The sequence below is a fragment of the Medicago truncatula genome, chromosome 8, assembly GCF_003473485.1.
Source record: "Medicago truncatula cultivar Jemalong A17 chromosome 8, MtrunA17r5.0-ANR, whole genome shotgun sequence".
Taxonomy (NCBI): Eukaryota; Viridiplantae; Streptophyta; class Magnoliopsida; order Fabales; family Fabaceae; genus Medicago; species Medicago truncatula.
Genome location: NC_053049.1, coordinates 41,161,289 through 41,182,604, shown reverse-complemented (window position 1 = coordinate 41,182,604; position 21,316 = coordinate 41,161,289). Strand labels below are relative to the sequence as shown.

Here is a 21,316-nt window from a genome sequence, read left to right as displayed (position 1 = left end):
AGAAAAAACATAGAATAATTAATTTTTTCATCGATAAATCAAATAAAATGAATTCCCTAAAAAAATTGAATGAAATGAAAATCAAATTTTGAACTCATTCGTGTCATTTGAGAGAGATAAATTTAAAGAAAGATACTAACAAGTTACACCTAAGCAAAAATCGATAAATCATCTAAATCGGCTGCATTACTTTACGATGCACATTTTAAGACCACATAGTGTATATCTCAACATTAGTTTTTGATCAAGTAACCTAGTGATTGGTGTTTATACATTTTAATCAAGTAGCCTAGTGATTAGAATTTACACATTTTAAATGTGAAGAAGTGAGGTATCTGAGATTCAAACTCCAACGTTTACATATATATTATGCATTGTCTCTGCTAATTGGCTGGATAAGAAAACAAATATAATTCTTTCAAAAAAAGAAGAAGACAAATATATTAAAATTTATGTAGTCAAACTTTTAAAAATATAAAAACTATTTTTCTCAATACTACAAAATTTACTTTATCTTCTCTAATTTTTTTTCTTTCATTTATTTATTTCCTTAGCTAGGGCTCGTACCCTTATTGTCTTGTACTTACACAGTTACACCTAGACGTCATAATTTCATCTTAAATTTCTATCAACGAAACAATATAATAATTAAAGTCAAATTTTTTCTTTGGTACATAATTAAAGTCAAATTTTTTATTGAATGAACAATAAATCAAAAGTAGTTATGATTAAAAAGATATAACAGCTACTCGAATTCAATAAAAAAAAAATCTAAGAGACCAAAAAATATTAATAATAATTATCCAATGCACAAAATGTATCAAGGATAATTCTTTAAAAAAATGATGTATCAAGGATAAGTCCTCCTCTTTCTTCTTCTTCAAAAAAAAGGATAAGTCCTCTCAAAAGAAATTTACCAAGGATAAGTAAAACAATTACAAGTCAAAAAACATGCGACCATGACCAAATCCTAATAAAAAAAAAAAAAAAAAAACCACCATACAAGATAAAACAACTCGAAAAAAAAAATACATAAAAATCATTCAAGTCAGGATCTTAAACGCATAAAAGGATGAGTCCATTGGTAAAGTTTAAATTTGTATATTTTGATATAAGTTTTCGACCATCGCCCAAACCACAATTTAATAATTTTTACAACGTTATTCAAGACAAACTTTTTAAGTTTAAAGATAAACACATTATGAGCTTTTCAAATAGCCCACACACAAATCATCCAAATCGGATGTAGTATTTTACAATTCACCTTTCAAGAAGAACATAACCCACTAAAATATTGAGCATGATCCAACACATTATTAGACATTGCATTACTAACACTCAACCAAGCACTAACATGTTATATAATTCAAGAGATTTCTTCATGACTTGCAAGATTATCCTTTGTAAAGAGTTTATCTCGCAATAACCTTCACAAAATGAGAGAAACCTTCAACGAAATCAATCTTTTTCATGTAAATTCATATAAAGGAGACCTATTAATTTTGAGATCATATTTCAACCACCAATAAACCCTTCAAATTAAGAATTTACCATCATAAATATTTATCTAAGTCTGCATATCAATCATACAAACACTCCACAACTAAATCATCCTCCCATTGAAACAACTTATGCATCCACCTCCACCATAGATAACCCATCTACATCATTCAACACAATATACAAACATTTTTTTCACTTTGTCGACTATAAAGTCTTCTTAAGTGATTCCCTTGAATTACCAATCAATTTTCTTGAAGTTTTGAGAAACAAAAAAAAAAAAAAAAAAGGTTTTGAGAACCAACTTACTTGGTAGTATGAAACTCATCTCCAATCCTATGAATATCTCTCCATTACATTGAATCTATGTCTGAACACCCAACCACACCATCATTAACCAACACATTCCCTCAAAACAAAACAAAAAAATTGAGAAATGATATTTGTTGTGACAACTTTTTGACAACTTTATCTCATACTCATATTATTCTCTTATTATCTCTTTTCCTTTTTCTCTCTCCATTGTTTTTAACCAATGAAAAGAGAGAAAAAAGAAGTTGTCACGAAAAATTGTATGAAATGGTTGTTCAAATATCACTACTCAAAAATTAACCAACACCCATTTTTATTTGTTTTTCCTGATCAAAACATTAAGCCACAAATTATTCTTCTCTCTCTCAACCTCCAACACCATCATAATTAAAAGTTCGCACATCACAATGAGTTTGACTAATCGTTTAATAACCCCATGTTTTTCGAACAAACACGATTGTAATTGGCTAAAAAGTAATTTGCGAGCATTTCATTAGATAAACTCTCAGGATGTATAGCACTGCTCTCATCAATAAATCAAAATCATTCATATGTGTTTTTTCTAAAAGTAACTATGATTAAAGTCAAACAATTTTTATAATTGAATGGTTGTAATTGATTGACGGTGTAAAAATCTTTTACAAGTATACATTAAATACCGATTACTTTGTAGAATTGATGAAAGTAAAAAATAATTTTATATCAATGTTGTGACCGAGTTACACAAGTCCTCACATATTTCTCACCAGTGGATAACAACCGACAGTTTAGTTGGTTAGACAACCTGCTGAATTTACAGACAGAATCTACAGTTAGCTTCTTAGACTTAACAACCGATATGGTTCATCAATTTTTTCTGTCTTCCATCTATAATAACTCATCCTTCAAGCCATTTGTACACAACATTTTCAAACTCCAATAACTATAAACTATCACAATGGCCTCAGGAAATGAAGAAAAAATTGAGTCTGGTTTCAATGATGTTCCTGAGACCAAACCAAAGAAGGATTGGATCCTTTTGTCCCTTAGGGTGGTAGCATTTTTGGCCACTGTATCAGCTACACTTGTTATGTCACTCAACAAACAAACCAAAACCTTTGTAGTTGCTACCATTGGTAGCACCCCAATAACAGTTCCTCTTACTGCCAAGTTTCAGCATACTCCAGCTTTTGTGTTAGTCCATAAAATCTCTCTAATTTAAACCTTTCTAACACTTACATTTTTTATTTTATTTTCTGTATTTAAACATTTTCATTGAAAAATTAACTTAATAGTGATAATAATATTACTTGACATTTAATTTTCACCATATTATGTAATTTGTGGTGAGAATACAGGTACTTTGTGGTAGCCAATGGAATTGTCAGTCTTCATAATTTGGTGATGATAGCAATGTATATATTAGGACCCAAATTTCATAACAAAGGACTCCAACTTGCACTGATTGCAGTATTTGACACGGTACAAAATAAATGATACATTTTTTAGTAGTGCTCCTCACCTCTAATTGATCATTTAAATTAAAATTACTAACATATGAGAACTGATTGATTATATTTTTTTGATTAATTGGGTGAATTAGATGGCTTTGGCTCTAGCATCAAGTGGAGATGGTGCAGCAACAGCTATGTCAGAATTAGGAAGGAATGGTAATTCACATGCAAAATGGAATAAAATATGTGACAAATTTGAGTCCTATTGCAATAGAGGTGGTGGTTCCTTAATAGCCTCTTTCATTGGGCTCATTCTCCTACTCATTATTACAGTGATGTCCATCAACAAGCTCCTCAAACTCAATCGCAATTAACACACTATTATTGCAGTTCCTTGATGCTAATAATACATCATTGTGTACACATATATTTATTTTCTTGCCCGGTCATCCTATTTTAATTATTATATCTACTTGTTGGAGTTTATAAAAAAAAAAAAAAAAAAGGTCTGGTTTTGGTTTATCATTATATTAAAATTGGAATTTTTTCTTTCCCTGAGGTGCAATATTAGAAACATTCCCGGCACAATATTATAAAATAAATAGTACATGATATCATTGGCCTAAAAAGAAAGAAGTGCACAAAATTACTTTTTTTAAAGTTTCGATGCAAAATTATGTATGCTTCTAAAATTAAAAAATCTGGATATAATTAGGAGATTTACTAATCCTACCCTGTGCTTTTCCTCGCGCACCCTATTTTTTCCAATTTTACCTCTGGTCCGGATTTCGTTTTCCGGATTATATTGTTAGAATTTTGCAGATGTTTTCGGATTTGAAAATCCAGAATAATGTTTTACCAGAACTTTTGCAATTTTAAGCTTTACAATTCGTAAAATAAAAAGCGCCGGCCTCATATGAGAATGGAAAACTGGATAATTTTCTGATCGGTGGATGAAGAATAGCGAAAATAATAATTTATGGTTGACCATGTTCCCAGAAAAAAGATACTTTAGAGAAACAACGAGCACGACTAAAGTGGCTATACATACAAATCCATTTACATATAGATATGCTTCGATTGGATTTGAAAGTTTCAGAAACTCAGTCACGCGGGACATTTCTAACACAAGGCCGAAGATGGATGCGAATAATATTTTACTCTCGAACCATCGAATAAAATAAAAAATAGAAATAAAAAGACACAAACATAAAAATAACTCATTTTATTAATATATGAACAATACATTACAATAATTTTCAAGTTTTTTAACCTTATTACATCAGATCCTAAATCTATTTCTAATCTCCTAAGAGCCTAATTATAATCTCCTAAGATCCTAACCACTGCTATGTGATAGGACATAGCAGTAGGTTCCCTATTGGAGGAAAACCGGAGGAGGAGGGAAGAGGAGGGCGGGAAGAAGAAAACAATGCCCTTGAGGGAGGTGGGGGGTGCTCAAACTTACGCCTAGACAAGCCAAACTAAGAACCACATGACCTTCAGATGAACCGCACTTCGTTGTAACGCAGTTCCATCCTCATTGACCGTTCATACAAACCCTGAAAGTTTTCAACGAGGCCCTTATCTATGAAAGGTCAACGATGGAAAACCATGATTGTAGAAGGAAGAAGAGGAGGGGAGGCTGGGAGAGGATGGTGTGAGAAATGGTGGGGTTTGGAAGGCTATTTATAGGGAGAGGTGGGTCAAAAACGGTTGGGATGCCATAAATGCAGTCAAAAAATGTGGTAAAACGCATTTATTTGACTTGACTATCGACAAAACCGTGTGGTGCAGACCAACGGCCATGACTGATGCATTATGGAATCTGTTTTCCGAAATATATTTTCCGGATTAATGCGATAATGGTGAACGAGGGAAAAGTTGGCACTTCCTGTAGGGCTAAGGACATTCCGGAATGTAAAATACGGAAAGCTTCAACATTGGATTCTTTTGAAAGAGAGCCATTAATGTGGGTTTAGACGGTTACAACCACTAACACGTTTTTATTGACTGTATTAATGACATGGGACTTGTTTTAGGCTATAAATAAGCTTTCATCTTCAACAAATACCTTCATTCTTCACTTCACCTCTTTTCTTCCATTTTCTTCAAATGTTTAGTTTTTTAGGGGTGTCGGTGGTGTCATGGTCATTGTTGACCGTTCATATGAACCCTACAATAACATTGCAGCTTGTGTGGGGTTCATATAACGGTCAACAGAGACCCTTGAAATCACAAACAATCTGGTCCGGATTATATAATCCAGACCATGGGTATTTTTGGAAATTTTGCAGGGCGCGCGAGAAGGCAACAGGGTGGGAAAAGTAATATTCTATAATTAGTCTGTCTGGTCTAGACCGGGCCAATGCCCAATCCTCATGATCCATAAGACATCCATCCATAGCTACAAATCACCTACACCGACGAAGAGCCACGATGCAGCAAATATTATGCTTAAAGCAAATTTGAGTCCCTCGTATGATCATCTGATCGTCTGACCATCGCCATGATAGTCCACACTGATATCAGGTACACATTCTCATTATGAGAAATCACCTCAAAGCATTGAGACTTCATTGACTTGAGCGTTGAAATGTCTTTGCAGGTGCACCCCTCACATTGATGAAGGACAATCATCATCCACTATGAGCCACCATAAAAGCTGCATCGCGCACCCACTCCAGTCGACTCTTCTATTCTCCCACACAAATAGTGATGTTGCATATGGGAATGAAGTTTTCGCAACCTCTTTCCTCAAATCCTCTTTACCTCTGACTACTGCAAACAACAGTTGGAATTGGTACCAAAACCAAAGCATCTTCACGATATCAGACGCTGACATGTATTGCAATGAGAGAATCTTCATCATCACGCAAAACATGAGTGCTTGTCTTTTCTTCATCACTAGTGATCATTTCTACGATGATCCCAGACAAACATCCAAACCAACAGAGGGGAGTATGCCAACTACCTATTGATACACCCAATCCATGTGAAGATCTATCCATGGAAGAGATCAACGACTACACACAAATTAGCACCGGAGATCGTTTCGCAGATTTGTATCAACTGATACAGCAACAATTGCATATGCTCGATGAGCAAAACCAACAATTGGCTAGGGTGGAAAACCTGCAAACTCTCATGTCATCATCACACCAAATATAACAAGAGACGAAGAAATCTTTCTATGATGACGACGCCTCTAAAAACCGCAAACTTTATAGTCCCTCTCGACACAACATTCACCCTCATAAGCACAAAAATAATGATAAAGAATGAACAGTTGAAGAAAGGAGATTTGTGACACCATATAAATGTGGACATTTGTCCCACCATCACTTCGAACAACGCAAAGGTGCCAAAACAACAATTCACCTCCTCGCCATGACAGTGATCACATGAGAGGAGGGAGCAACTCCTGACCTTCATATTTTTGGTAGTTTGGCTCGACCATGATCATCAACGAGGGACATCTATTAGGTCAGAATTCCATCGTCATTTCAATAAAGAGAAAACTCCATGCACTAAAGTGTTTGAGGGTCATCCTCTAGATTAACCTATTTAAGGGACATGCTAGATAACCTCCACTAGCATTTCATGACGAGGAGTTACCTTGCATAATTTCAAACCATTACATCTCGCATTCTAGTCCGAGTATGATAGATAACTCTGAGGTCAGAAGGGTCCTAGACGACAAGTGTAACACATGTGATGTATTATATGTTGACCCGTTCAAAAAATTACAGTTATTTATTAAAAATCTCACACATTATGTGGGATCCGACCTCTAGGGGTTTAAAGAGGCAACCACCCTGCCATGGGGATGCTCAGAACTCATAGCAACATTTGGTGAAAAACCATCAAGATCCACTTCCTAGTGGTGGAATGTAAATCTATTTGCAAATGTCTCGTCGGGAGATCTACAATTGGTAGACTATGTGTGATACCTTCCACAACATATCTTAAAATAAAGTACCATGTGCTGAACATCATTGTGGCTAATATCCGGGTGGATATAGAGTTTGCAATGAAATTTTTGATGGTTTCACTCAACCTCACCGAAGTAGAATGCTTGGAAGCTAAGTCATAAATGATATCTCTTCACAAGTGGAGGCGTAAAGAGATCAAGAAAATGGGCAGCTCTGTAGATCCTACGAGATAAAAGCACACCCTTAGGTAAAAAGAAAGTCCTAAGAGCTCATTTTTGTTTCTTTTGTTTAATTTTTGTTTTAATAAACACTCTTGGTGTTGGTCTAGATCGTAGGTGTTTGTTGACAGAACGATTGATTGAAATTTCAAAAGATAAAATAATTAAATGAATCCACTATAAGAATTCTTATTTTCATACTAACATTTCTGGATAATGCCAAACAAGGCCATGTTCCTCCTACAAGCATGCCAATAGGACGAGGCTAATAAATGGGACGGGACCGATATAAGCATTCGTCGGACCCGCACCAGCCCTCGCACTAAAAAATCATGTTTTCCTCGCACCCGCATCCATCCTCAGTTAACACTACAAGAATTCCCCTAATTATCAAGGAATTCAAGATTGCATTACTGGGGGATTTAGGCCTTCAGTAATTACTGGCGGTATAAACCCTCAGTAACGTAGAAAAAGCCCTCAATAACATTATTGACGGAATAATCACACAATAATTTGGAAAATTACGTTATTGACAGATATAAATCCGCCAGTACTATTAATGATCAATCTACCCTAGATTACTGACGGATTTTTTTCGCCAATAATGATGATGCATATGACATTGAATTAGCGACGGATTTAAATCCGCCAATAATGTTATGGTACCCCTTATTTCCGTCAGTACCCCTTTCTTACAATCTTATCTCTCTTCCAGCCCTTTCTTACGGTTCTTTTCTCTTCCAAATCACACACCTTACACTCTTCCCCATATCTTAAATCTCTCTATTAACCCCAACAACCTCTTCCTCTTTCCATGCCTTTCTTCCCCACGTTTCTAGCTCTATATCTTTTTTCCATCTCATCATTCAATCCTCACCATCAATTCCAAAATCTGAATCTCAATACCATCCTAACTCATTCAGATCTATGCTCACTTTCAATCCAGATATTGCTCATCTTCTCAAAATCATACCCAAACATATAGTTGTAGCTGCTACCGATTCCAAAGGTGGACCAAGAAACCTGAAGCTGAACAGAAAACAAACAAATGATTTTCCTTTCTCTTTCTCAAAGTGGCTTTCTCATAGTATATATGAACGAAAATGTCATCAATCTCATGTTGTTGAATCCCATGGTTAGATTTGAAGAGTGATGGGATTTGATGGGATCTTGGAAAAATCTTCAATTTGCAGTTCATTTCTTTAACAATTTACTCTTTCTCTTCATGCTCTTCAAATAAAATGTAACTGATGTTTCTTATTATTATTTTGCGTGAGAATTTTTTGGCCTCTACAATCTTAATTTCTTTTTCTTTTTCTGAATATGGATGGAAAGATATATGATGTAGCAGGTTTGAGAGTGGAAGCGTGGGATTGAGTGGTTTGAGAGAAAAATCTGGATTCTTTGGTGGTGAATGTTGATGGCGATGATGCTCGATTTTTCCATTTTGAAGGATGATGCTGTGTTGTGTGATGTTTTAATTGTGTTTTAATACTTCAATATAATAATAAAATTGATAATAAATAAATATATGACAACAAAAGTGATAATAAAAAAATAGATCACAAAAAATAAAATAATAAATAATCATATTTGTGACGAATCTCACATAGATTACTCGCGGATTATTTTGACAGTAATTACTGGTGGATTGTTCTGTCAGTAATTACTGAGGAAATAATTCCTAAGTAATGCTATGTCAGTATTACCGAGAGAAAATTCCGTCAGTAACATTACTGACGCCAGTATTACAGAGGGACATCAATCCCTCAGTAATATCCATTACTGACAGATTTTGTGCATTATTGAGGGTTTATTTCCGTCAGTAATAATCAAATTTCTTGTAGTCTAAATTGATTTTTCCTATTAAATTCAGGGTGGAGGTGACTCCCTCCGTCCCTTAATAAATGACACAGTTGACTCCATTACGTATTTCAATGCATAATTTTGAGCTTAAATATCTTGAATAATATGTTAGAAAAAATCATGGAAATTTGATATTTTGAAAATACTCATCGAGACGAATCTAATGATATCTTATATGATATTATTTATCTATGTATATTAGTAGAAAAATATGGTCAAAGTAAGCTAGGTCAAAATTGCAAATTTTCAAATAGGTCATTTATTGCGGGACGGAGGAAGTATCATTTATATCTCATTTAAAGCCCGGATGACAACTTTTGCCGTGGGCTTGTATCACAATGACATATGGATGAACTATTTTTTATATTGTTTCATGAAGTGTTGGGTCTCAAATGGATGGACTATTTTTTTCTTTCTTGTATATAGTTTTCCCGTTTAAAACCTTTTTATTCACTTTTCAAAAAGGCTCATTAATTGTTAGAGGGACATATCTATCCCTTATTTAAGCTCATAAAAGTTATAAGAAAGTCAAGAGAGTAAGAAAATCACATAATATCCTAAAATTTCATATAATTCATCTAAGGTTTGTTTCCTCTCGCTCTCACTTAAAATTATGTTGCTCTAAAACTTGTTTTACAAATTTAGTTCATGCAAGTAGATCTCACCATTTCAGTGATGAGTGATCGTAGATATATGTTCGAATTTTATTTTATTATCATCTAATATGATTATGTTCTTAAACTTGTAGAAATATCTATTGTCACGGTGACCATCGTCGCTTGTGAGATTTGCAGATAAAGAGAGATCGTCGTGGAAAAATACGAGAGTAAAAAGGTATGCTATTTTTTTTTATTAACTTCAATATTTTTTGTCTTCAAAAAAGTCATCATATTCATAGATATTTAATTCTCATGTGGATCTTGAATGGCTTAAACATGAAAAAGGTCAAAACATTTTTTATTCTACAATTGTTTATCAAAGTACAAACATGTCGAGTTGATGGGTCCAATTTTTTTATGACAATGAAAATAAAATGAGAGAGTATATGAGAAGTGAAAATGAGATACTAAAATCCGTTAACAAAAGAGATTTTATTTATTTATTTATCTCAATAAATTAAAGAGAGAAATAGAAGAGAGTGTAAAAGGTGAAAATGATAGGGAAAGAAGTGTTTTTATTTCCTTCCTTATTTGGTTCAACAAAGAAAATAGAGAAGAAAAAAGTTAGAGATGAGTCTCAACTTCTGGTCTATCATGCGAAAAATCGTGTGTGAAGAGAACGTGTAAAAAATGACAAGCATGCCATTTTTATGACCGAATTGGGCTTTCAAATCCTTGAAATTTCTTTCTCACTAAAATAAGAATCTTTCTCAATTTCGTGAGATCATCTTCACCATATTTTGAAACTCACATTATCCCCAACTCTTTACTTTAATCTATCTCATGTGATAGTTTAATTAAGTAATTCAAACCTCTTGTTGAACACATTTGGAGTCCAAATAGAGAAAGCATTAAATTCTTCTTTTCCAAAATTAGAGAAGTTTCGTGAATCCCTAGGAGAACAATGAATATTTGATGTAGGAGTTTATATTTTCTCTGTTTATTTATCCTCCATTTACCGTCAATTTTTTTAGAGATATAGACACACATAAAAGATTAATGAGACTCTTAAGATGTCCACTTATTAAAGTGAATTCTACTAATCTATCATCTGTGTTTATCTCTCTTGTAAATGAACCGTAAAAAAGTAGCGATCAATGAAGTGATATTAATTACTACTTTTTTTTTAATCAATGTAAGGGTATTTTTGTCTTAATCCTCTACAACCATATCTTTTCATTTATTTTTATATCAAATTTAACGGGGGAAGCAATTGTTTTATCTTTTATTTATTCCAATCTCATCTTCATTAAAAAATACAAATTAATAATATAGTTTTGTCTTTAGTTTCTCATACCTCAAGTAGTCAAGTCTCTTTTCTATCTATTTTCTTACTTTTCATTTCCTTTTTTCATCTTTGTGTCCAAAATTATTTTCCTTTTATCATCCAAGACAATTTTATTGAGGCCTACTTGACTTAATTAAAATACTTTGGTCAAGTTGAAATTTCAATATAATTACATAAAATTTAGAGAATTATTAACCGTAAACTATAAACTTTATTAATGTGTTAGTGTTTAATTTTTTTTTCTTTTCTTGATCAAGTAGCCTAGTAACTAGAGCTCACACAATTTAATTGTGGAGAAATAAGGTATTCGGGGTTCGAACCCTGGCCCCAGCATATAATATACAATATCCCTACCAACTGAGCTAAACTCACGGGGATTAATGTTTAAAATTATAAATAAGTAAATTGTATTTTTCCCCTATAAAAATAAATAAATATGTATTTTGATAATTGAAATTGTGATGGTTGATAAAGTTAATCATTCAAATTTTGTAAATTGGTAAAACATGCCTCAAATAATTTCATTTTTGATTAATAATGTTCATTCATATTAATTACTATTCTTACATGGAATAACTTGTCATATGTTAAGTGCATAATAGTGTTTATACAATAAACTGAAAACCTTTTGAAGTGTAACTGCAGAGTGTAACTGAATTTATTTTCAAGAGCTACTTTTCCAGCTACATAATTTATTCTCAATTTTTTTATATGCAGCTATGAATACCTTTTGTTCAATAGAAGCTATCAAAACTTTGTTTTTTGGGCAAAGAAGCTATCAACACTTATTACCCATGTTTTTTCTGAAAGGTTAAAAGATTAATATTAACAACAGTATAAGCATTAGTTGTGCTCAGGAAAAAAGTACTAGAAAGACATTAACCCCTCAAAGGACCAATACAATAAAATAGATCATAAGATACACTAACAAAGCTTCTATCATCATTGTATTTGAGTCAAAACCACGTGAATTATTTGTTGCGCCAATCTTAACCCGACCGGCCACACTCCAACCAGATTGTTAATATGATTTTTTTTACAAGAGATTGTTAATATGTTATTACTAGTTATTTCTTTAAAAAAAAATGTTATTACTAGTTATTGAAATTTATTTATAATCCGAATAAAAATAAATAAAGTTTGTAAAAGCCTCCGTGAGCATAACTCAGTTATCAGAGACAATAAATTATTACATGTAGAGGTTGGAGTTCGAATTCGAAATACCCCATTTATTCACCTTATAAAGTGAATTCTGGACAGTAGACTACTGATAGAAAAAATAAAGTTTGTAAAAAGTAATTTAATCAAAAATTATTTCCAATTATAATAGAGATATAATAATATCGAACATAGGATTTATTTATTTATTTTTGGTAAAATATATCTAATATTTTAACTTTTAATGTTTCAAAAGTTAGTCAAGTTAATAAAAGTTATTCTTAATAAAGAAAATTATCCTTTTTTATTAAATTATTAATAAAGATAGACGATTAATCTCTTTCAAAATTATTATATGTCACAAAATTCATAAAGAAAACAAAACCTTAAAAGAAAAGAAAACAACATAAAACATAAATAAATTTAAAACCTTATTTTTAGAGGAAATAAATTTAAAACTTTGTTTCACGTTATGCCCGCAAAATATCGTTATGCTTTGGGCACTCTAAACTAGCAGACGAAGCAAATGTTTCAGCGCCACTGAAGTTGCTCTGAGCCGCTTTCTCCAAGACCATTTTTTTTTATGTGTCAGTTCTCTTATAATAAAACATATCTTTGCAGATCCCCGTGAGTTTAACTCAGTTGGTAGGGATATTGTATATTATATGCAGGAGTCGGGGTTCGAACCCCAACACTCCACATCTCCACAATTAAATTATGTGAGCTCTAGCCACTAGGCTACTTGACCAAAAAAAAAAAAAACATATCTTTGCAGTCCTTTTTTTTTTTCATCAAATCTTTTACACAGTTATTTTTTTTCACCTGCCACCTCGTATCCTTATCATTATTTTCAATGAATTATTAATTTAATTCTGTTTCCTGTTCCACCTGTCAAAATATATTGCACTTTTTGGCCAAGGCCATTATATATATATATTTTTTGTTTCCATATTTATATTATAAATACTCTCTATAACTAATTGATTTTGGCATTTAGAGTCCAAGATTTGTAAGATTATACTCTTTTTGCAATTTACACAATTTGTTATTGGGTTTGACACATTGATGGGTATACATGCACAGGTACATACACAGGTAGATATAATATCAATATATTATATACATGCAATTCAATTTGTCTTTCGGTTTTGATTTTATTTGTACGCAATTGCTGTGTGAAAATTCAGAACGTGAAAAACAGCACTCTACTCTCCAAGAGCTTTGCTGCATTGTGTACGTTCTTGTTTTGCATATGTTTGCTTTTTGGTTTTTAGCACTTTTTAAGGTTTGTTTTGTGGATTATTTAATAGGACTAATGATGATGTTAGTTACAATTGTCTTTGTTTGTGTTTCAGGGAACAATAACTTGCTCAATTTTTGCATTGAATGAAACAGTTGAAATTGGATGCATATTATCACGTCAAAGAGGTTGTTTTTTTTTTTTGTACTTGGTTATCACTGTTAAACCTTAAACCATGTTTTATGAATCTGTGTTTCTAGAGTGTTATTTGTTTACTTTGTTTTTAATTGATCACACATCAAATTTTCAGATCTTATCAATGTTTTGATGGAATTGAAAATTTATTGTTACTATCGTGCATATTTTATTTTGTCTTTTTTCATTCTTGCTTAAGACACTTTGATTGTGTTTTCTATTGGAAGAGCTATTGTTGAGTGATGTGTCATATTTTTGGGTTAGCTATTGTGCTGAATTTATGATTTTTTGTAGGCATATAATGGTTTATAATTTTTCTTCTTTCTTGAGGTTTGAAAAGATCTAAAATTTCTGACCTAGGTGGTGGTGATTAGTATTGCCTTTGTTTTGGTTTTTGGAATAGCCTATGTTTGGCATTGGTATGGCCTAATTCTTTGATCATCTCATTTTTGTACCATTTTTTTTTGCGATCCGCGATAAACAACCCTAATTCTGCCCATCTTAACCCTCTTATTACTCATTGGCAACACGTCTAGTTTCTCTAGTTATCCCAACTCTCTAACCAACTAACTAACTATAACTCCTTATTTCTCTAACATAAAGGGCACTTAAGTCATGTAACCGGTAGAATTTTAGATGCCCTAAGTTCATGATTGCATCACCATTTTGTATATACTAGAAACTCCAAAAGTTGGCAACTTGTTGTTGAGTGTATTTTAGAGCATTCCCACTTCTAACCATTTACATTTCAATCTCTTTGAATTTAAGCTATTACAGTGTTTGTATCATGCATCCTTTTGTTGCTTGAGCTGTAGTAACATTAATGACATACTCTAGTAGATTTAATGCTTATCTCATGTCTATTTTTTCATTCAGTTGGCAAATTAGCATTCTTGTGCGTGACATTTTGCAGGATAATCCTTTTAGGCACGAAACAAACATGGAAAATACACTTGAATCTTCCATCAATCCACAACACAAAAAGGTATTTACTATGTTCTACCGTGTTGAGCACGTGTCTTGTTATACTCATTGAAGTCATTAACTAAATTATGTTTTTCAAACATTTTTCCTATAAATATATGTTTAGATATTCAAATGAAAAAGATTTTGAAATTGAAAGTAACATGGTTATATATACTGTTGCCATGCCGCAGATATCATCCAGATGGGATCCAGTCGAAGCATGTCGGCCTATAATCGGTGAAACACCTGTGTTTTATCCAACGTTTGAGGTACCTCTTAATTATCACTATCATGTAATATAGATTTTGGCGGTGGTAACATTGTTCTGTGAATCGGTTTTAATTTTACTCTTCTCATTAGGAGTTTGAAGACACGCTTGGTTACCTAGCTAAGATACGTCCCTTAGCTGAACCGTATGGCATATGTAAAATTGTCCCTCCAGCTTGCTGGTCTCCACCTTGCCCTCTTAAGGAGAAAGAGATATGGGAAAATGCTAAATTTCCGACCCGTATTCAGCAAGTTGATTTGCTTCAGAACCGGGAGCCGATGAGAAAGAAAAGTAGGGGAAGGAAACGAAGACGTGGAAAGCAGTCAAAGATGGGAACATGTAATAGGAGAACTGGAAATTCATGTTCTGAAGCTAATGCTACTTCCGAATCTGATGATACGTTTGGATTCCAATCAGGGCCAGACTTCACACTTAAAGAATTTCAGCAATATGGAAATTCTTTTAAAGATTGCTACTTTGGGTTGAGTGATGCCAAAGATGGTAAAGGTAGCGATAATAATCTCCATGAGAGACGACAACCGTCTTTGGAGGATATTGAAGGTGAATACTGGCGAATAATAGAGAAACCGACCGATGAGGTCGAGGTAATATTGTATTGACAACATTGTTTGTTGGTTTTCAATGTAACATGTTTAAGGAAAAAAGTTTATATATTACTATTCGATTTTTGTAGGTGTATTATGGAGCTGACTTGGAAACTGGAGCACTTGGAAGTGGTTTTCCTAAGACATCATCCTTAACTGAGAGTGATTCCGATTTGTATGCTATGTCTGGCTGGAATTTGAATAACTTTGCGCGACTTCCAGGTTCTGCATTATGTTTTGAAGGAAGTGACATCTCAGGGGTTTTAGTTCCATGGCTGTATGTTGGAATGTGCTTTTCCTCATTTTGCTGGGTATGTAGTGAGAATTAATTTTTTGTTAGTCTTTTTTATATGAATGAAGAAAAGTTTATGGCGTAAAAAACAATATCACTGATTTTTATTTCTTTTCAGTTGCATGTCTTCCTGTAGAGTTATATGTTATTTTTCAAGAAAGCTAAATTGACAATTTTAAGGCTTGCTACCTTGCTCATTTATAAAAAATTATAATCTAATTAAAGGTCAATGGAGAAAATAAATAGCTCGAACTACTTTAGACTAGAGAGAGACTTTTACCAATGCAAACATCAAACGATTTCTAATATTATAGAATTCTCAGTATGTAAGCACTCATAATATTTAAGGTTTCACTGCTTGTGTTGATTTGTTTGGAATGTTAACATATAACATAAGAAATAAATATCTTGAACTTTGCATTACTTTTGTTTCAAATCTTTATACTTTCCTATAAAGACTAATTAACACCGTGTTCTCATTCCCTGCTCCTTGGAACAGCATGTTGAAGATCATCACCTCTATTCACTTAATTATCTGCACTGGGGTGACCCAAAAGTATGGTATGGTGTACCTGGGAGTCATGCTTCAGCTATAGAAGATGCAATGAGGAAACATTTGCCTGATTTGTTTGAAGAGCAACCAAATCTACTCAACGAGTTGGTATGATCCTTGTACTTTCCTCATTGCTGCTATTTTTTGGTTTCTTTTGTGCACTTTATCGTTTCCATGTACATAATTCATGAACAAAGAGACATAGTTGATGCATAATGTATATTTTGTAGGCAGTTTCACTTATGAAAGTTAATTAAGAAACCAAAATCACGATGACATTTTGTAATGTTCAAATTTTATATATCTTGATAAGTCTTTCCTTATTTTATATATCTTCTGATTGTAGTGGTTATGATCGCATCTTTGTACAGGTGACTCAGTTCTCTCCTTCAATACTTAAGTCCGAGGAGGTTCCTGTGTATCGCACTGTCCAGCATTCTGGGGAATTTGTTATCACGTTTCCAAGGGCATACCACTGTGGCTTCAGCAGTGGCTTCAATTGTGCAGAGGCTGTGAATGTGGCTCCATATGATTGGTTTATGCATGGTCAGAACGCTGCAGAGATTTACAGTCTACAGTGCCGTAAGACATCCTTGTCCCATGATAAGTTGTTATTTGGATCTGCTAAGGAAGCTGTACATGGCCTTTCAGAGACAACTCTTAATGGAAAAGAAAATCTAAAATGTTTAAATTGGAGAAATGCTTGTGGGAAAGATGGTGTTCTTACCAATGCAGTTAAGGTAATGATTTTTGTGTGCCCTCACCTCTTTGATTAGAACCCCTTTCATATATTTAGAAAAATCCGTAAAACTTTGTATGGTATTTATTATTTGATTTTATTTACCTTTTTTGTTTATATTTTTGTGTAATTATCCTTACTTTTGACAGACAAGGATAATGATGGAAAAAGAGAGGCTTGAATGGCTTCCGAATCATTTAAAGATGCTGAAGATGGACAATGACTTCGATTCGGTTGAGGAAAGGGAATGTTACTATTGCTTCTATGACTTGCACCTCTCTGCTGTTGGTTGCGAGTGCTTTCCTGACAACTATTCATGTCTTAGACATTTCAAGTTGTTTTGCTCATGCGAAATGGATAAAAGATTTGTTCTGGTTCGTTATACAATAGATGAGCTAAGTACATTGGTTGAAGCATTAGAAGGAGAACCACGTGCAATAGAAGCGTGGGAAACTAGAAACATTGGAGTTGTTTCTGCTAGTGTTGAGGATGCTTGCATGCACGAACAAGATATGGAGAGAGTCATGTGCAAAACTGAGAATTACAAAGAATGGAAAATATCGCCTTCTTGTACAGGAACTTATGAGAGGTTAAATTCAAATTTACCTAGCAGTCCTCACAGTCACATTTCTTCAGAGTTGGTCCATTCAGAGGCTCATCATGAAACTTCTCGTACACCTTATGTGGATCTGACTGGTGATATGGACAACATGAATGATACTATGTTGGTCATGGACAATAAAGTTAAGGAGGATAAGGGAAGTTCTTTGTATTTGAATATTGGTGATATCTCTGATAAACCTGAAAATTCTTTGCTAAATATAGCCGAAATCCATCACAATAAGTGTGTTCCATATGCGGAAAAAGTTACTAGTGCAGAGATCAGAAAAGAACGAGACAACATAGAACTTAGTGCTGGTGGTATGTCTGTCTTGGAAAATGAACCTTCACCATGTCCAACTAATGTTCGAAATTCCGGTACACTTGATGGTTATAAATTGTTTGGTGTCAATCTGCAAATGCACTCAGATTTAGGACAGAAACTCAATAGTACATTTGAAACGGGAGTTCTAGACACCTCCAATACAAGTATATCTTTGACAAACCAAAGCTCCCCAATGAAAAAGTTTAGTATTTCGGTTGTGCTTGTTAGTTTGGGATCTGTTGTGTATAGAAAACATTGGTGCAGTAAGCATGCAATATATCCAAAAGGTATGCTTTCTGTAAAACATCTTTTCCGGTCTTAGATTGTTCTTTTAATTTTATTTTTCTTTTTCTTTTGGTGAAATCATGAAGGATTCAAGAGTCGTGTAAAGTTCTTTAGCATTCTTGATCCAGCAAGCATCTGTAACTATGTTTGTGAAGTCATTCCTGGTGGATTTCTTGGCCCTTTTTTCAGGGTATCATTCCTGACCTTGTTTCTTTTTTAAGCTCAAAATCATATTGACATGTTTCTGTTACTAGATATATGTTATTTGCATTGACTTGTTTTGCGATTGAAGTATATTTCTTTCTCATTCAATAAAAAATATATTCCAGGTTACTTTGGAAGAACACCCCAACGAGCTTTTCACAAACACCTCAGCAGATAAGTGCTGGGAATCTGTTATTGATAGACTAACCTATGAAATAAATAAGTGCAAGAGTCTCGGTGAACTAGACATGCCTCCCTTGGAGCTACTGCACAACATCAATGGTCATAAAATGTTTGGATTCCTTTCGCCGTCCATTATTCAGGTAATGCAAACTCGCAAATCTGTAAGACGTTAATGTGTCCGTTTTTAGCTACACCTAAAATTAATACCATAGACGTATATGTTATAAGTTTTGATGTTTCTAATCCACTATGATAAACTGTTTCAGTCCATTGAAGCTCAAGATCCCAGTCAAGAATGTGTAGAGTACTGGAATCACAAACAAGTTAATTCTGGATCTTCAGGCAAAGCAATTGATGACTCTAAGTTAACTTGTGGTTCAAGTAATAGCTCTCTAGGTGACTCGAGGACCAAACTTTTTGGTGTCGATTTGATAAAGCTGGAGGAGGATGACATAGGAGAAAGTTATCATTCGTTTGAAGAGATGAAGTTGATTCTAGAAAGATTCCTGAAAAGGGGAAGTCCTGACGAGTTACGAGCAATGCGCCAGTTATTCAGTTCTGATGCACAATTAACTCAGTGGAGAGCTGCGCTGAAAGTGCTGATAGAGAAAATCCAGAAAGATTGTGAATAAAACAAGAATATGATCTCAATTACATTGGAATCTAAATAAATGGTCATATTTCAATTTAGTCATTAGTTGTGTCCATTCTTGCAGAGACAAAATACTGCTACTTGAGATGGATGCCATTGGATCCATTGTATGTGCTAATTTCATTGATACAGTCCAACTTTCCTTATAATTATATACATCTGTTGGTCGGATTATTAGTTTTTGCACTTTTCATCTTTAGTGATCTGATCTGCATCCTCATTATTTGTGTTTAAAAACAAAGGTTGCTTTATATTTTTTTTATAGGCTAGAAATTCATTTATAAAAAAAAAAAAAAAAAAATTGGATAAACATAAACCTATCCCAGTAGAATAAGGATTCAGTCATGTACTTATTTCATAATCATATTTTGCATACTTATTTCACAATCATAGTTTGCACCTTTCAAAGAACTTTTAGGGTCTCTTTGGGAGGATGGTTTTGGAAGGCTAGGTGAATTATGTTTTAATATATATTTGAGATTTAAAAAAAGTGAAAAAAATATCATGATATATGATCATATAACAATAACAATTCGATAATGCTTCTGTCGTAAGGATTTTGATATGTTTGGGGCTAGTGTGCGCCTACCAACAACCAGCAACAAATAGAATGTTTAAACGGGATATCCCTTATTAAGTTAAAAAGTAAGATTCCAACATGTTCATCCAAGGAACGAGTCGATCTTTGTGTTATCCCGTTTCTCACATATGTCATGACAATTAACAATTTCGATGTCGTCTTGGAATATCCAAACAAGGGACCTTTTTGTGTGATTTTAATGCTGCAAAGTGTACGTTTTTTATGAAAAGAATTTCACAAGTACAATGAATTTGAAGTGTAAGGTTTTGAAAAAAGGGTTGTGTGCAAGGAAACGTAAAACATTGAAAGTAGAGTGCATGAAAAGTAAAAAAAATAAAAATTGAAAGTAAATATGCAAGCAAAGCAAAGTGCTTTTAAAGTAAATGACTTGAAAATTAAAAATCGAAGATCATTTGTGTTAGATCAGATGTGATTTTTGAATGCATTAAGCAACTATTATTACAACGTCCAAGATCCCTATTTATAGAAAATACGATATCTTCCACATGCGTGCATGTTTGCCACGTGTCCCAAGCTGGTACTCGTCTTCGACACTGCACAGTTATGCATGACTAGCTTTTGTTTCGAGGTATTTGAGTCTAGGTAGTAACTGTTCTTGTCGTCAACAACTATACTTAATACTTGTTGTGTAAGGCTTGTTGCTTTTGTTTATGTGCCAAGTCCAGGGGCAATCTATGTTCCACAAGTTCTTCTGATTGCTCTAGGCCACTCACATAATGTCTATCACAGCTGTTGCTGGACCTAGGAACATGCTTGTTGACCAAAGGTTTTGGAACCGGAATCTCAGAATGGATGACATTTATACGCAATTAAATTATCATTTAATGCCAAATCACCTTCCTTGCTTGTGACTTAAAAAAAAAAAAAAAAAAAAAAAGAGTATTCATCCTATAAGTACGACTCAAATAGTTGTGGGACACAAGTTTGAACTTATAATTCTTCACAAGTTTATACTTAATGTTTGTTAGTATCCGCTAAGTCTTTAGAACAAAAAAGAGTTATTTAATCCTCCTATTTTAAAATGAAGATATTTTTATTTATATTTATTTTTCCACCCCTGAAACACGTAGATATTTATAAAATAATATTACAACATGCCACAGAAAAATATGATTTATTTTTTCTAGTAACCATATTAGTAATGTGAAGTATTCATTAACTTTGGAAAATGTCTTCTCCCAAAAAAACATAAATGCTTTATAATAAATATGAACATTGCTGATGAATTCATTCATAAAA

At 33.4% G+C, this 21,316-nt stretch overlaps 2 protein-coding genes across 3 annotated transcripts; both read left to right on the top strand.

Annotated features, from left to right (window-relative positions):
• Positions 1–2,713: 2,713 nt before the first annotated feature.
• On the top strand, positions 2,714–3,750 carry LOC11436150 (CASP-like protein 1B1). Its single transcript, XM_003629963.4, has 3 exons — positions 2,714–2,985; positions 3,150–3,273; positions 3,395–3,750. The coding sequence occupies exons 1-3, from the start codon at positions 2,750–2,752 to the stop codon at positions 3,617–3,619; spliced, it is 585 nt and encodes a 194-aa protein (XP_003630011.2). The 5' UTR covers positions 2,714–2,749; the 3' UTR covers positions 3,620–3,750.
• A 6,244-nt stretch (positions 3,751–9,994) lies between these two features.
• Positions 9,995–19,662, top strand: LOC11427424 (lysine-specific demethylase JMJ18). 2 transcript variants are annotated; one of them, XM_024773119.2, is made up of 12 exons: positions 9,995–10,098; positions 13,725–13,797; positions 14,718–14,789; positions 14,962–15,039; positions 15,131–15,643; positions 15,733–15,954; positions 16,435–16,596; positions 16,860–17,228; positions 17,377–18,439; positions 18,524–18,627; positions 18,767–18,964; positions 19,091–19,662. In XM_024773119.2, the coding sequence occupies exons 2-12, from the start codon at positions 13,756–13,758 to the stop codon at positions 19,454–19,456; spliced, it is 3,189 nt and encodes a 1,062-aa protein (XP_024628887.2). In that variant the 5' UTR covers positions 9,995–10,098; positions 13,725–13,755; the 3' UTR covers positions 19,457–19,662. The 2 variants fall into 2 exon arrangements, with proteins under 2 accessions (XP_024628887.2, XP_039684451.1); XM_039828517.1 differs by lacking the exon at positions 9,995–10,098 and adding an exon at positions 13,474–13,602.
• The last annotated feature ends 1,654 nt before the right edge of the window (positions 19,663–21,316 follow it).

Coding starts and splice junctions, on each gene's coding strand:
- LOC11436150 (XM_003629963.4), top strand. CDS start 2,750: ATGGCCTCAGGAAATGAAGAAAAAATTGAGTCTGGTTTCAATGATGTT. Junction 2,986..3,149: donor CAGCATACTCCAGCTTTTGT/GTTAGTCCATAA, acceptor GTGAGAATACAG/GTACTTTGTGGTAGCCAATG. Junction 3,274..3,394: donor TGATTGCAGTATTTGACACG/GTACAAAATAAA, acceptor TGGGTGAATTAG/ATGGCTTTGGCTCTAGCATC.
- LOC11427424 (XM_024773119.2), top strand. CDS start 13,756: ATGAAACAGTTGAAATTGGATGCATATTATCACGTCAAAGAG. Junction 16,597..16,859: donor CAAATCTACTCAACGAGTTG/GTATGATCCTTG, acceptor ATCTTTGTACAG/GTGACTCAGTTCTCTCCTTC. Junction 17,229..17,376: donor TTCTTACCAATGCAGTTAAG/GTAATGATTTTT, acceptor TACTTTTGACAG/ACAAGGATAATGATGGAAAA.